Source organism: Tupaia chinensis, unplaced genomic scaffold (genome assembly GCF_000334495.1).
Source record: "Tupaia chinensis unplaced genomic scaffold, TupChi_1.0 Scaffold000165_2, whole genome shotgun sequence".
In the NCBI taxonomy this organism is placed as follows: domain Eukaryota; kingdom Metazoa; phylum Chordata; class Mammalia; order Scandentia; family Tupaiidae; genus Tupaia; species Tupaia belangeri.
Window position 1 is genome coordinate 2,626,796 of NW_006159640.1, and position 12,918 is coordinate 2,639,713.

At 55.8% G+C, this 12,918-nt stretch overlaps 1 protein-coding gene across 1 annotated transcript; it reads right to left on the reverse strand.

Moving 5' to 3' along the window:
* Nucleotides 1–1,088: 1,088 nt before the first annotated feature.
* BSND (barttin CLCNK type accessory subunit beta) lies at nt 1,089–12,624 on the reverse strand. The gene is made up of 5 exons (XM_006146104.1): nt 12,598–12,624; nt 12,180–12,470; nt 5,166–5,260; nt 3,235–3,504; nt 1,089–2,390 (listed from the first exon to the last, which is right to left on the reverse strand). The coding sequence occupies exons 2-5, from the start codon at nt 12,354–12,356 to the stop codon at nt 2,024–2,026; spliced, it is 909 nt and encodes a 302-aa protein (XP_006146166.1). The 5' UTR covers nt 12,357–12,470; nt 12,598–12,624; the 3' UTR covers nt 1,089–2,023.
* Nucleotides 12,625–12,918: the final 294 nt, after the last annotated feature.

Here is a 12,918-nt window from a genome sequence, read left to right on the forward strand (position 1 = left end):
AATGTTGAAAACTTTTATTTCAGCCCGGTGCCAGTGACCTTTCTGACGTGGGTCACAGGCCTCCCCGCCTCATCAACAGAGCACAGGAGCACGCTACGCCTGGCCCCGTCCGAGGCCTCAGGCCACAACAGGAGCACAGCAGAGACCGGGGCCCAGGGGCACCTTCACTGCAGAGGGGGGAGGTGACCCAGGAAGGGGAGGGAGTGTGCTCCAGGGAGCATGCCCATCTGACTCGGCTCAGGGGAGTATCTCCTTCCCTGAGAGGACTCCTCAGCTTCAATCCAGACGCCAAGCCAGGAGAAGGGCCCCCACTCCCAGGTCCCCAGTACAAGCTCTGAGTGTGCAGGCCTGCTTCGAGGTAGCCTCGCTGCCCTCTCCTCTGCAGCTGCCAAGTCAGCTGCGGGCACAGAGGGCATGGAGGGGCCACGAGGTCATAACAGGAGCGGTACTCTATGAGGCCACGACATGGCAACAGCTTCGGTCACCACCAAGGAAGCCCGGCCACTCGTCACTGGCTAGGTGGCCCCACGGGGTGTATGGCTGTCACTAGCTTTCTGTGACCTGACAGTTTGGACAGTCTGCTCCCACTCCAGCGTCCTTTCTGCCCTCTGTCTCGGAGCCAGGTCCCTGGACTGTGAGCCCCAGAGGGCAAGGGCCATATCAGCAGTGCCCATCTCTGTCCCCAACGGAACTCAGCTTCGTGTCTGTCACATCAAAGATGTCCAGGAAATGCCACCTGATTCGAAGCGAACTCCACCTGGAAGCCTAATTCCACCCACATTCCTGAACCAGTGGAAATGTACCCAGCCAGTGTGTGGGGCAGACGGTTGCTCTGGGGGCTTCTCGTCTGGCTTTGTGATGGGCCATTTAGAATTTTGAGCACCAAAGGGCCAGCTGGAGACATGGTGGTTAAAGTGGCTGGATGCCACACGGTCAACTGCGTGGTTCGAATCCGGGACCCAACAGCTTGAAAAACAAGTGGGGCACATGTGTGTACGTGCCCCAAATCCGAGAGGACAACAGAAGCCAGAAGGGATTGTGGTGTGGCCATGCTCCACGGAGGCTGCTTTCTCACTGTCACTCTCTCTTTCTCTGTCCCTGGGGAGCACACATACCCTACCACAAACAAAGGGAAAAAAATAAGAATTTTGAGTGGGCTGTGCATCTCAGTGCTGGGAATGTGGGGGATGGGGCATTATCTGCAGAGCTTCCTGGGCCCCATTTGATAACCACCGGCCCTGGGCCAGGCCCAGAGTGAAGCCACGATGCTGCCCTGAGCAGGGCAGGCGGCCGTGCCACAGGGGTGGACGTGCAAGGCCCAGGGGAGCACAGAGGCCAGAGGACATCCTCGTTCCAGAGGCGCTGATGCCAGGAAAAGCCGTCAGAGGGGTCGAACACAACGTTTGCCGGCTAGACACGGGGCCAAGGGCACCCTGCCAGAAAACAGCTTGGGCTAGGGGCCGGAGGGCTTGGGGTGGGAAGGACAGAGAGGATGGGGAGAGGCTGCCCAGAGATAAAGCCCAGAGGTCAACACGGGACACCATGGAAGGTTCCGGGTCCTGGTGAAGGAGCAATGGGAGCCCCAGGGGATGTGGGCGGGAGGAGACTCAGATAGCCCCGAGTGTAGATGGGTCACAGCGTCTCCCGGGAGGACTCAAAGACTCGACAGGAGTGGGGATCCTGGGCCTCCAAGGAGCGGGGGCCTGGGAGAGTAGCACCAAGGAGGGTCTCTGTCAGAGACAGCTTTGGGGCAAGGCGGAGAAGGCTTTTACGGGTCCCAGATCACCGTAACAAATCCTATTTTACCTTCACAGTTTCACCAAAGAAAAGTACCTACTGGGAGAGCCACGGTCCCTCAAGAGCAACGGCCCCCCCCTCTGTACTTCTTTACGGTCGAAAATCTCTGGGGTCCGTCGTGTTCTCTGATCTCCACATGATGCCATTTTGCAGATAGACACTGAGGCCCTGCGAGGTCACGGGGTTAGCAGCAGTGCCCAGCTATAACCCAGGGAGTGGGCCCACCTCAGCCCTGGGCATCCAGCTCAAAGCCCAGTTCCTGGTCTGGGAGGGGGTCCCCAGGGCTGTCCGGCAGCCCGTAGTACAAGTCTTCCTCTTCCTCCTCGGGCTCCACTACGTCTGGGTCTGAAGCCTTGGCCTTGGGGTCCCGCTGCTGCCCCTCTGGGAGTGCGTCCTCCGTGGGGGCATCGATCAGGGCAAAGTCGTGGAAGTGGTCCAGCGGGCACCTGCAGGCCCAGGGTTCCTGGGGTGGGGGGCGAGGCTCCTCCCCATCAGGTGGGGATGGGTTAGGGCTGCTGCCGTCACTGGAGCCCAGGTCTAGGTCATCCTGGAGGGAGGCCAAGGGTGCGGGGCCCTGGGAACAGCCTGGGGAGCTGCAGAGGCAAAAACACGAGGTGAGGGCACTGGGGTCAGACCGCCTGCGCCCAAACCCCAGCCAGCTGCAAGGCCTGGTCGGTTAGTTTACCTCCCGGGCCTCAGTTTCCTCCCCCATAAAGTGGGGAAATAATGGTATTTACTTCTGCAGTAGTTTCTGAGGTTTACAGCAGACAATGCATACAAAGCATTCCACACTAAGCCTGCATCTAGTAGCTGCTCAAGAAACAGACATTGTTATGTTACTATCCAAACCAGATCTCTCACCCACTTCTCTGGTCACTCTGGTCTCTGCAGCCCAGACACTCGTGTGCCCGCTTGTTTCCCTGTCTGGCTCCCTCATTGGACTGGGAGCTCCCGAAGGCCTGGCAGAGAGCAGGTGCCCGGTAATGTTGATAGAGTGAATGAGTAACTGGGTGCAGACAGATAAGGATGGTGTGTGACCTGCCTCAAGTCACAGAGCAGGTAAGCAGCAGAGCCAGGGTTTGAACTCAGGTCCTCTGGCTCCCAGCCTTCTAATGCTCACAATGATGGTTTAGAGAGAGTAAGGGCTGCCTGTGTGCCAGCCACTTCAATGCGTTGCCCTGACCCTCATCACAACCCTGCCTACCAGGGATGATTGTTCCCACAAGGGGAAACTGAGGCAGAGAGAGAAACCTGCCGGGGTTACACAGCAGAGGAGCTGACCCTAAGCTCCTTTGACTGCCAAGCCCGTATTCATTTCCCGTCACACCTGCGGCCTCCCAGAGTGTCCACACAAATGTTGCCAGCCACCCTCCAGCGGCCCCACCCCCTCGCCCTAGAACTGGGCAGCACCCCCATTCCCACACGCTCCACACTCACCCCAGCCTGCTCCGAGCTGGGCTTCTTTCTCCTTCGTTCTCGTCCGAGCCCCTGTGGACCACCACGGTGGCCTCCATCCAGGCCTGAGCGCCCCGAGGGCCACCTTCTCCTCCGTCACTGCCTTCCAGCCTAGGCTGTCCCTGCCCCGGGGCCAGCAGGGGGCGGGGGTCCTCAGCACAGCCCATGACCCTCATCTCCACGTGGCTGAAGTCGGGCAGGCTCTGGTCATAGGCGGCCTCCTCCCACAGCCTGACGTACGGGGGCTGGGTGCTGCCGGAGGGGCACAGTAGACAGGGTGGGGAGGGAACAGAGAGGTGGGTGGAAAGCACAAGCAGAGCACGCCCTCCCCTGGCCCCGCGGCTCCAGCACGTGGGGTCCCTTAATCTCTCAAGAAGCTTTGGGGAATGCTCCTGTACCCATTCCATGGATGGGGAGGGCGAGGCCCAGCAAAGTAAGTAAATAAAACAGAGGGCTCAGGCCTGCACCAGAGTGTGGCCTAGGCCGGTGTTCCTCTCACTGAGTGTCTCCGAAGTTAACCCACGGCGCGATCACCAAACACACGCTGAGTTAGCACCGTGGGGTCTCTGGGTACCAGACAGCGGCTGAGGGTTGCCCGCTCACCATCTCCTCATGCCCGACAACGCCTAGGAGCAGAGTGGACAGCGTCCACGCACAGAGGCAGCCTCCAGCTACTGCGCTCTGCTTGCCTGCTAGATCGGTCGGTTAGCTCGCTGGTCACCCTCATTCCCGGACAGACTTAGGAAGCTGAGTCATGAGGACTCGAACTGGCTTGCTCAGGGTGACACAGACAGCAGGTGGTGGTGCTTGCTGTCACCATGCTGCAGTTCCTCTGCAAAGTGAGGTGCAGAGGTGTCTCATAAAGTCGCACGGCTGGGAAGTGACACCCAGGGTGGCCTGAGCCCCGGCTCTGCCATGGCAGCCCAGCCTCTGTCACTGGCCCTAAGGTGGAGTATGGGGGCCCCTGTACCCCACTGGGGTCTGTCCACTTCATTCCCAGAGGACTTCGGTTCACCTTGTGTGCCAGGAGCAGGAAATGCCATCACCATTCCTGTCCCCAAGCAAAGTAAGGAGAGTTGCTGAGTCACGGCAGACCCTGGACTGCAGCCCGGCCTTTGAGCTCAGAGGCACGGCTGGGAGGTCAGCTGGTCCCACCACCTTTCCGGGGCCGGAGGGCTGTGACCCCTCCAGGGAGGGAACAGTCTATGCCCCACCAGGCCTGAGTCCAGGCCCTAACTCCATGCAGGTGGAGCCTGAACTCCGTCCTGATGTGGTGCCCCACGGCACTTGGGGCTTGTGATTGCACTTCTCTGAGCCTGCGTCTCCACATCGGTACACAGCACCTAACACCCCACCTCACAGGGCTTTGGTGAGGACTGAAAAGTGGGTGCAAAGGGCCTGCCCCAGTCTCTGGCACACAGGGGCACTTACCAATGATGATCAACACTTTCAGAAGACCTGCTGTGTGCCAGGCTCTGTTCCTGGCACTTTGCACGTATCATCTCATTTAACCCTCCCTGGCATCCTCGGCATAGCGTCCCTGTACGGATGGGGCGGAGAGGTTCGTAGCTCGCCCAGCATCACCCAGCTAGTAAGTGGCAGAGCCGTGGGTTGTGTCCTGGCTGCGTCACCCTCCCGTTTGTTGAGGCACACCTGCCGCTCCCTCTCACTGTGTGTTCCGTGGTGTTTCTGTCTCGCTAAGGCCCTGACAAGACAAAGCCTCTGAGCCCCGGTTTCCTCATCTGTAACATGGGCGTGCTAATGCCTGACTCACCGAGCTACCCATGACTTCCGTGTGCTCCCAGTGAGCAGGAGGGCAAGGCCAGAACCCAGACGAGGGGAGGAAACATCGACCCTCCCTCCGCTCTCCTGTGCAGGGGGAGATTGGCTATGGGGCTCGCTGCCTCGCTCACCTCTTCATCTCAGCGTGCAGCCCACTTTCCAGCAGGCCCAGGGCCTTTGGGGGCAGGATGCCTTGGAAGTCGGAGTCAGCGGGGACAAAGGTGATCTGTGGGACCAAGGGGAGACAGCCTCTCTGCAGCTGGCCAGACAGAGCCAGCTGCCCCATGTGCTCTTGTCCGACCCCAGAGCGTCGGAGCATCAGTGAAGCTCTTGACACATCAGAGGCCTCCCAGGACACAGCACCAGTGGGTAGCAGATCTCTACACTCCACCTGAGCTGGTCTCCATCCACTCAGCAAACGTGGATTGGCACCTACTGTGTGCAGACCCTCTTCTAGCCACAAGGGGGCAGAAGCGAGTGAAAGAGACTTAGCAACCCTTGAAGCGCTCACATTTTGTCATTTCCCAGTGGTCTTCCTCCAGTGGCCGGCACATGCCTGGCACAGAGGAGGTACTTCATCCTTATCTGGTGAGAGTTGGAAGTGGGTCACTGTCACGTTTCTTGTCACAGAGGCTGTGGTGGGGAGCAGACACTTGGCTGCTGTACCCACCAGTTCCTGTCCCTGAACTTCCAGGGCTCAAGAGGTCTTCTGCAAGCCCAGCATGATGGGGTGAGCATGGCGTGGTGGAGGAGGAGGCAGATCATAGACGAGATGGTGGGATGAGGCAGAAGGAGCTCTGCTCTGCCTCCGGAGTCTGGGAGACTGGCTGAGAATTTTCCCTCGGCCAGGTGCTCGCTCAGGTGGTCAGTCCTCCTCCCAGAGGCTCTCTGTACCCCTCTGTGCCATGGGCTGGCCAGGAGGAGAGACTTGCACATCCCTGCTCAGAGCAGCACTGCTCACAATAGCCAAGAGGTAGGAGCTCCCCGAGGTCCACCGAGGACGGAGGGATAAATGACATGTGCTATCCGTGGAGTACTCTCAGCCTTAACAAGGAAGGAACTTCTGAAGTTCAGCATGGATGTTGAGGACCTTATGCTGAGTTAAATCAGCCAGATACAGAAGTGAGGTTCCCCTCACTGGTACCCCTTATGTGAGGTCACTAGGGTGCTCGAGAGCTTAGAGACAGAAAATAGAATGGTGGTGGCCAGGGCTGGGGCAGGGAGGAGTGAGGCCGGTTGTTTAATGGAAATAGAGTTGCCGTCGCTGTTGTTTTCAGTTGCCGGAGGGCACGTGAACAGAGACAGAGAGTGGTAGCGGGATGAAGCACCCCCCCAATTTTATGTGATCACTTCCCAATCCTTTCTCCTCCGTTTCTCCATCTCGTCAGGATTTGGGGCACACACACACGTGCATGCACCTGGCACATTCTTCAAGCCACCAAGGCCAGGATTTGAACCATGGTCAGCCATGTGGAATCTGGCTCCCTTAACCACAGGCTATGGGATCAGCAGTGGGTATAGAGTTTTAGTTGTACAGTATGAAAAGAGTTCTGAAATTGGTTGCACGCCAATAGAAATGTACTTAATACCACTGGACGGCCCATGTAAACATACTGAAGGCAGTAAATTTTAGGTCATGTGTATTGTTTTTGTTTTTTTGTTTGTTTGTTTTTTAGGTTTTTGCAATTGGGCACACACACTCACCAGAGTGGAGAGAGACAGAGAAAGTGAAAGTGAGAAACCACTCCCCGGGGAGGTTGGCCACATTGCAATCTCTTCTCTTCCATTCTCCTCTTGGGATTTTGGGAATGCACGCATTGTCCGCATGTTGGGGACTCAAACTGTGGGCCATGTGGGAGTCCAGTGCCTTAACCACCATGCCACCGGCTGGCCCAGGATGTGTGTATTTTAACACTATTTTGAGAGATTTTTGCTATCGGGTGTGTGTGCTCGCCAGAAAGACAGAGACAGAGAGAAAGAAAGTGAGAAATCACCCCTAGGGAGAATGGCCACGCCGCAATCCCTTCTCCTCCATTTTCCTCTCGGGATCTTAGGCACGCACACACACGTGCCTGGAGTGAGTTTAAGCCACTGGGTCCAGGACTCAAACTGCGGTCGACTACATGGGGACCATGTGACATAGCCATTACATCAACTGCTGATCCCTTTAACACTGTTTTTTTTTTTTTTTTTTAATGGGCTAGTTATGCCCATCTCTTGGGGTTGCTATGAGGATTCTATGGGATATCTGCCATATGAGGAAACCCCCAGCAAGATGCCTGGCATGTAGTAACTGCTCAGTAAATCACAACTCCATGCTACTGAGGATCCAGTCATCTGACTTCTCTGAGTCTTGCTCTCCCCAACTGACCTTTTTTTCCAACAAACATTTGATGAGACCCTACAGCATTACACCAGGCTCATAAACAGAACTCTTTTTTCCTTCCCCGTGTAGAAGGCACTTATCTGCACCAGATAAGCTCCATCCTGGAGGGGAGAAAGATGGATGGAGGGGTTCTCAGAACTATTATGGGAGTGAGCTTCTCCCGGAGGGCTGTCAGTAAGGCAGAGGCCAAGGCATCTTCCAGTGGTTCTAGCCCATTCCATTGCTGAGAACCTGTAAGTGTGATTTATAAAAATAGAGGTTTATTCCGCTCACAGTTTGGAAGTCCGAGGTCCAGGGGCCACTGGTGGGGTCTTGCAATCAATAGGCAAGAGGACAGCAGGGTGGCTGTGTCCATCACTCTCTGTCTCATTCCTTCTATTAATAAACCCACCAGAAATTAACCCAGAGGGCCCCACACTACTGAATTTAATCTGAATCTCTTCCCAAAGGCCTCACCTCTCAACACCATATGTCAAAATGTGTACCCTCTTAATCCCATCACAGCCAAATCTCAACATATCAATTTTGGGGGGACATCCAAATCAGAGCATCCACTCAGGATACTCTGTACTTGCCAGTTGGCCCTGTACTTCCAGGAAGCAGCTCTTCTTCTGCCTCATTACTTCATGATCCATCACCTCCACCACCATCATCATCACCATTACCATCACCATCATCTTCATCATCACCATCATCTTCACCATCACCACCATCATCCCCACCACCATCACCATCAGCATCATCTTCATCACCACCATCATCCCCACCACCATCACCATCATCTTCATCATCACCATCATCTTCACCATCACCGTCATATTCATCATCTTCACCATCACCATCATCTTCTTCATCATCACCATCACCATCATCTTCATCACCACCAGTATTACCATCACCGTCATTATCACCATCATCATCACCACCACCATCATCGTACCAGTGTTACCACCATCATCTTCATCATTGTTATCATCACCACTATCTTCACATCGATATTCTAATCATCACCATTGCTATCTCCACTATCACAATCATCATCATCAATGTTATCACCACCATCACCATCACCACCACCGTCGTCTTCGTCATCACCACCATCACCATCATCTTTGTCACCACCCGTATTACCATCACTATCATTATCATCATCACCACCACCATGATTATCGTACCAGTGTTACCACCATCATCTTCATCATCGTTATCACCACTATCATCACATCGATATTGTAATCATCATCCCATTGCTATCTCCACTATCACCATCATCATCATCAATGTTATCACCACCATCATAAGCACCATCACCATTCTCATTGCCATTGAGAAGCCTGGAGGAGAAGATGTGGCATCTTAGAACACAAGACTTTTCATGAGAGGGAAACACTAGACTTCGGATGTGAAGGAGGAAAACCGTGCGGGTCTTCAGCACCGTGGGCTAGAGAACTGAGCCTTGATCCAGAAGCGAGGAGCCCACAGAAGCTCTCATTAAGAGTCAGATTTGTGTTTAGGCAGAATACTGAGTGGTCCCCAGGGGGAGGGGAGAGCCAAGAGAGGGAGACCCACAGAAAAGACATGCCCTTCACCCACCCATTGGGGTTCTGGTTAAGGGCTCCAGAAAAGCAGGCAGAAGTGGGGGTGAGGGACTCATGAGTAGAGGCTAGAGCCAGACAGGGAGAGGCCCTGTGCTCCTGCTACCCCTTTTCCTCCCCAGCTCCCTTGCCCTCACTCTACCAATGGGCTCAGCCACCCCAGCCTCCCCACTTGAACCCTGAACCCTCTTCCTCTCTCCCATCCAAGACCCAGGTCCACTTTAGAAAGAACAATATAGCCTAGGTGGTCGCAGGTGCAATGCCCAGCCACAGCAGATGGTGGACTGGAGATGTCTCCTCAGATCCTACAGCTCGGGTCCCATGTCTGCCTTAGTCCAGGTGGCTGTCGTTTCTCACCTGGGCCAGAGACACTTCCCCCATGGTCCAGCTGCCCCCAGACCTTCTTTCATCCAGATGTCAGCTTGATAACTTTCTCACGTGGCAAAGCTGTCATGTCCCTCTCTTACCCCTTCAACCAGAGGGGGAGGTCCAGTTCCCTTGGTCCAGCACCCCGGGACCTGGAGAGCCGAGCTCACCCCATCCACTTTGCCCCTGCCCCACACCCTCCAGCAGCCACTCGCCTCATCCTTTCACCACATGTCTGTGACCCTGGCTCTTCCGCTTGGAATGGCTTTTTCCTCCGTCTTCTCTGCTAGCGAACTTCTACTTAACCTATAAAGCCCAGCTCACTGACTCTCTGAAGCCTAATCCCTTCCTACTAGGCAGGAAGTGGTCTTTCCCATTAGACCTCCAACCCCTCAAAAATGGGGACAGATTAATTCATGGTAGAACTGGCTAGCCCCACCCGCATATCCTGATTAGCTCATTTTATTGCCTTGTCTTCATTTTTTTTTCAATCCAGAAAAGTCCCATTTACTGATGCCTTGAGTAAATGAAGTTCTGAGAGCCAGGGGACCCTGGACCCGCCTCCAGGGTGTCTCCCTGGTTTACAACACAACCTCCTCCCTTCTCTCCCCTGGGTGGAGTCAACCTGTGCTAGCCCTAATAGTCTGCAGCCCTGAAACACTCACACACACACACACACACATACCAGTGCCACAAACACCGATCCTGAGAACAATGTCTTCGCATCTACTCTGCACCAGGCATGACGCCAGGGCCCCCCTGTCCCTATCACACACACACACACGACCCAAGGCTTCCTCCAACTTGGCCTGCAAGGTGCAAGGCTGGGGGGACTCTGCCAAGGTCACAGCTGTGAGATGCAGGGGAGCAGGGATTTGAATCTGGACCTGCTGGGCACTAAAATGCATGCCCCCACACACACACCGCCCCTACGACACGTGAACCCGCGAGTCTCTCAACAGTTACTCATTAATACCCAGCCCGATTCCCTCTGCCTGCGTCCTCCCCTCACCGGCCGCTCACCACTCGGGTTACCCTGCCCACCACCTCAAAGTCCCCTCGTGTGACAGGGAGGACAGGAAGGATGCTCTCTCCACACCCCCACTGCAGACTTCCATCCTCACTGGGAGGGGTTCAATGGCAGTGGTGACATGGGTAGCCCTGGCCCCAAGGACCTCTTCTGCCCATGACCTCTGCTCAGGGCATTCACAGACTGAGGCGAGTTGACTGTAAACTGCTTAGTAAATGGCTACAAACCAGTGCTGACCGCCCAGGCACCAAACACGCTGACAGCCCGGGGCTGGGCCGCGGAGAGGGCAGGGCTGGGGCGGGTGCTCCTCCCCCCACCCCGCAGCCCTGAGCACAGCCGCCCAGGCAGGAAGTGGAGAGGTGCTGGGGGTGGGCTGGTGGGCTACCGGGGCCTGGCTGTCAGAGCAAGCAGAGCAGTCAGATACACCCTTCTCCTGCCACCCCATCTTCCCAATCACACACTGTGCAAATGAGGACACTGAGGCTCAGAGAGGGAAGGGGCTGAGCAAAGTCTCCCAGGCAGTGGAGACCAAGCGCAGGTTAGCATCCTTCTTTCCCTCCTTGTCTCCTCCCTACGTCTGTCTCTGACCAGCTGGGTGACCTCGGAGGAGTCACTCAGCCTCTCTAGGCATTAATGAAAGGTTTACAATCCCTGACACATCCATTCTGCAGAGCTGTTGGGAGGACCGTTAACAGTAACTTCGCCTAAATATCACACTCTACAAAACCCTCCTGTACCCCATCTCTTCCCTGATCTTCATAATAGCTCCGTGAGGCTGTGCAGGATAGGATCTGGGGCTCCGTTCTGCAGATGAGAAAAGCAAGGCTCAGAAGACGACTACCACAGACATCGGAACAGACTGCGAGAACTCCCCGAGCTCTCCCCACCACCAAGTTGCTTGTAAGACCAGGAGCGCACGAGACCGCAGGATGGAGCTCGGGACACTGCGCGGTATCAAGGCTGCCACTGACCTCAGAACCCTCGCTCTGAGACATGGGGGTGGAAGAGGACCAAGTGATGCTCTAAGTCTTAGGCATCTGTGCTCCGGGCCACGCTCTGCTTCTTAGCTCTGGGACCTCCTCTTTCTGAGCTGCAGGTGTGTCCGCTCCACGAGGGGCCTCCAGAAGGAACAAAGCCTGGCCCAGGAAGGGGCTGCACCACAGCCTGAGCGCAGGGGCTCCTGGAAGGTGGTGAGGACTCCTTGCCTTTCTTTCAAGCACGTGGGTCATGCATGGCATTTCACTGTGTCTCCCCCATGGTGTCTGGTTACGTTTCCAGATCCAGGGGCTTCTGATCCATCCTTGTGACAAGGGATGGACAGATGGCTGGATGGGTGCTCAGGCCAACAGAGAGGAGAAAACACCAAATCAAGATAGGGAATGAAGGGTCAGCAGATGGCATGATGGTTACGTTGTTGGACTCCCACGTAGTTGACCCAAGTTCAAGTCCTGGACCCGGCAGCTTAAACTCACACGGGGTGCATGTGCACACATGCCCAAAATCCCAAGAGGAGACTGGAAGAGAAGGGATTGTGGCATGGCCATTGTCCCTAGGGGATGAGTTCTCTCTTTCTGTCTCCCTGTCTCTGTATCTCCAGCAAGTGCACGCACCCCATAGCAAAAATCTCTCAAAACAAAACAAAACAAATAAAACAAATGGGAAATGAAAAGACCTGGGTGGGAGTTGATGTGCAGATCAGAGGCACAGTCACCAGCCCTCCTGGCCTCCAGCCCCAGGTGACCTGGCCCCAACCAACCCCACCACCTACCTTGGGGTAGCATTGGCACATGCTCCAGATGACACCCCCAATCACCATGACACCGCCCATGGCATAGAAGGTGCCATAGACCTGGGGCCGATCGTGGCTCATGAGGAACGTGCCGAGGGCCAGTAGGAAAAACCCCAGCACGATGAAGCCGATGCGGAAGGTCTTCTCATCAGTCATGGCCGCCTGGCTGGGTCCTGGCCCGTGCACCCCTAGCACTGGCAGAGGGGGTGCCGGCAATCCAGCCTAAATGCCCGGCAGGCCCACACAGGATTGGATGAAGCTCCGGGATCGCTGCAAATCGAGGCCTCAAGTTAAAAGGAGGGCAGGTTCCCTTCAGGTCCGGCTCCAGTCCCCAGGCCCACAGTCCAATGGGGCTGGAGGTAGCATGCTTCAGTGACCCGTGCGCCCAGCCACCTACCTTCACTCCTCACCCTCTCACCTTCCCTCTGGGCCTGGAGTGTGTGTTTGTGTGGATCTGAGTGAGGGAGGAGGCAAGAGAGGGAAAGGGGAGGTGACCGGGCTTGGACACCAGCTGAGGCTGTGACATCACCTCATTTGCCTAGTGTGGGGCTGAGCCAGGTGGACTGGCGGCCCCACGCTGCCCAGTCTTAGGAAGTAGGGACAAATCTGCAGCCAGGAGATGTTAGGATGCCGCCGAAGCCTTCCAGGGTCCCATGGGCCAGCGTTTTGCAATTCTGAAGAATTCTAAACTCTTCAAGGACATTCACCAACCTAAGCT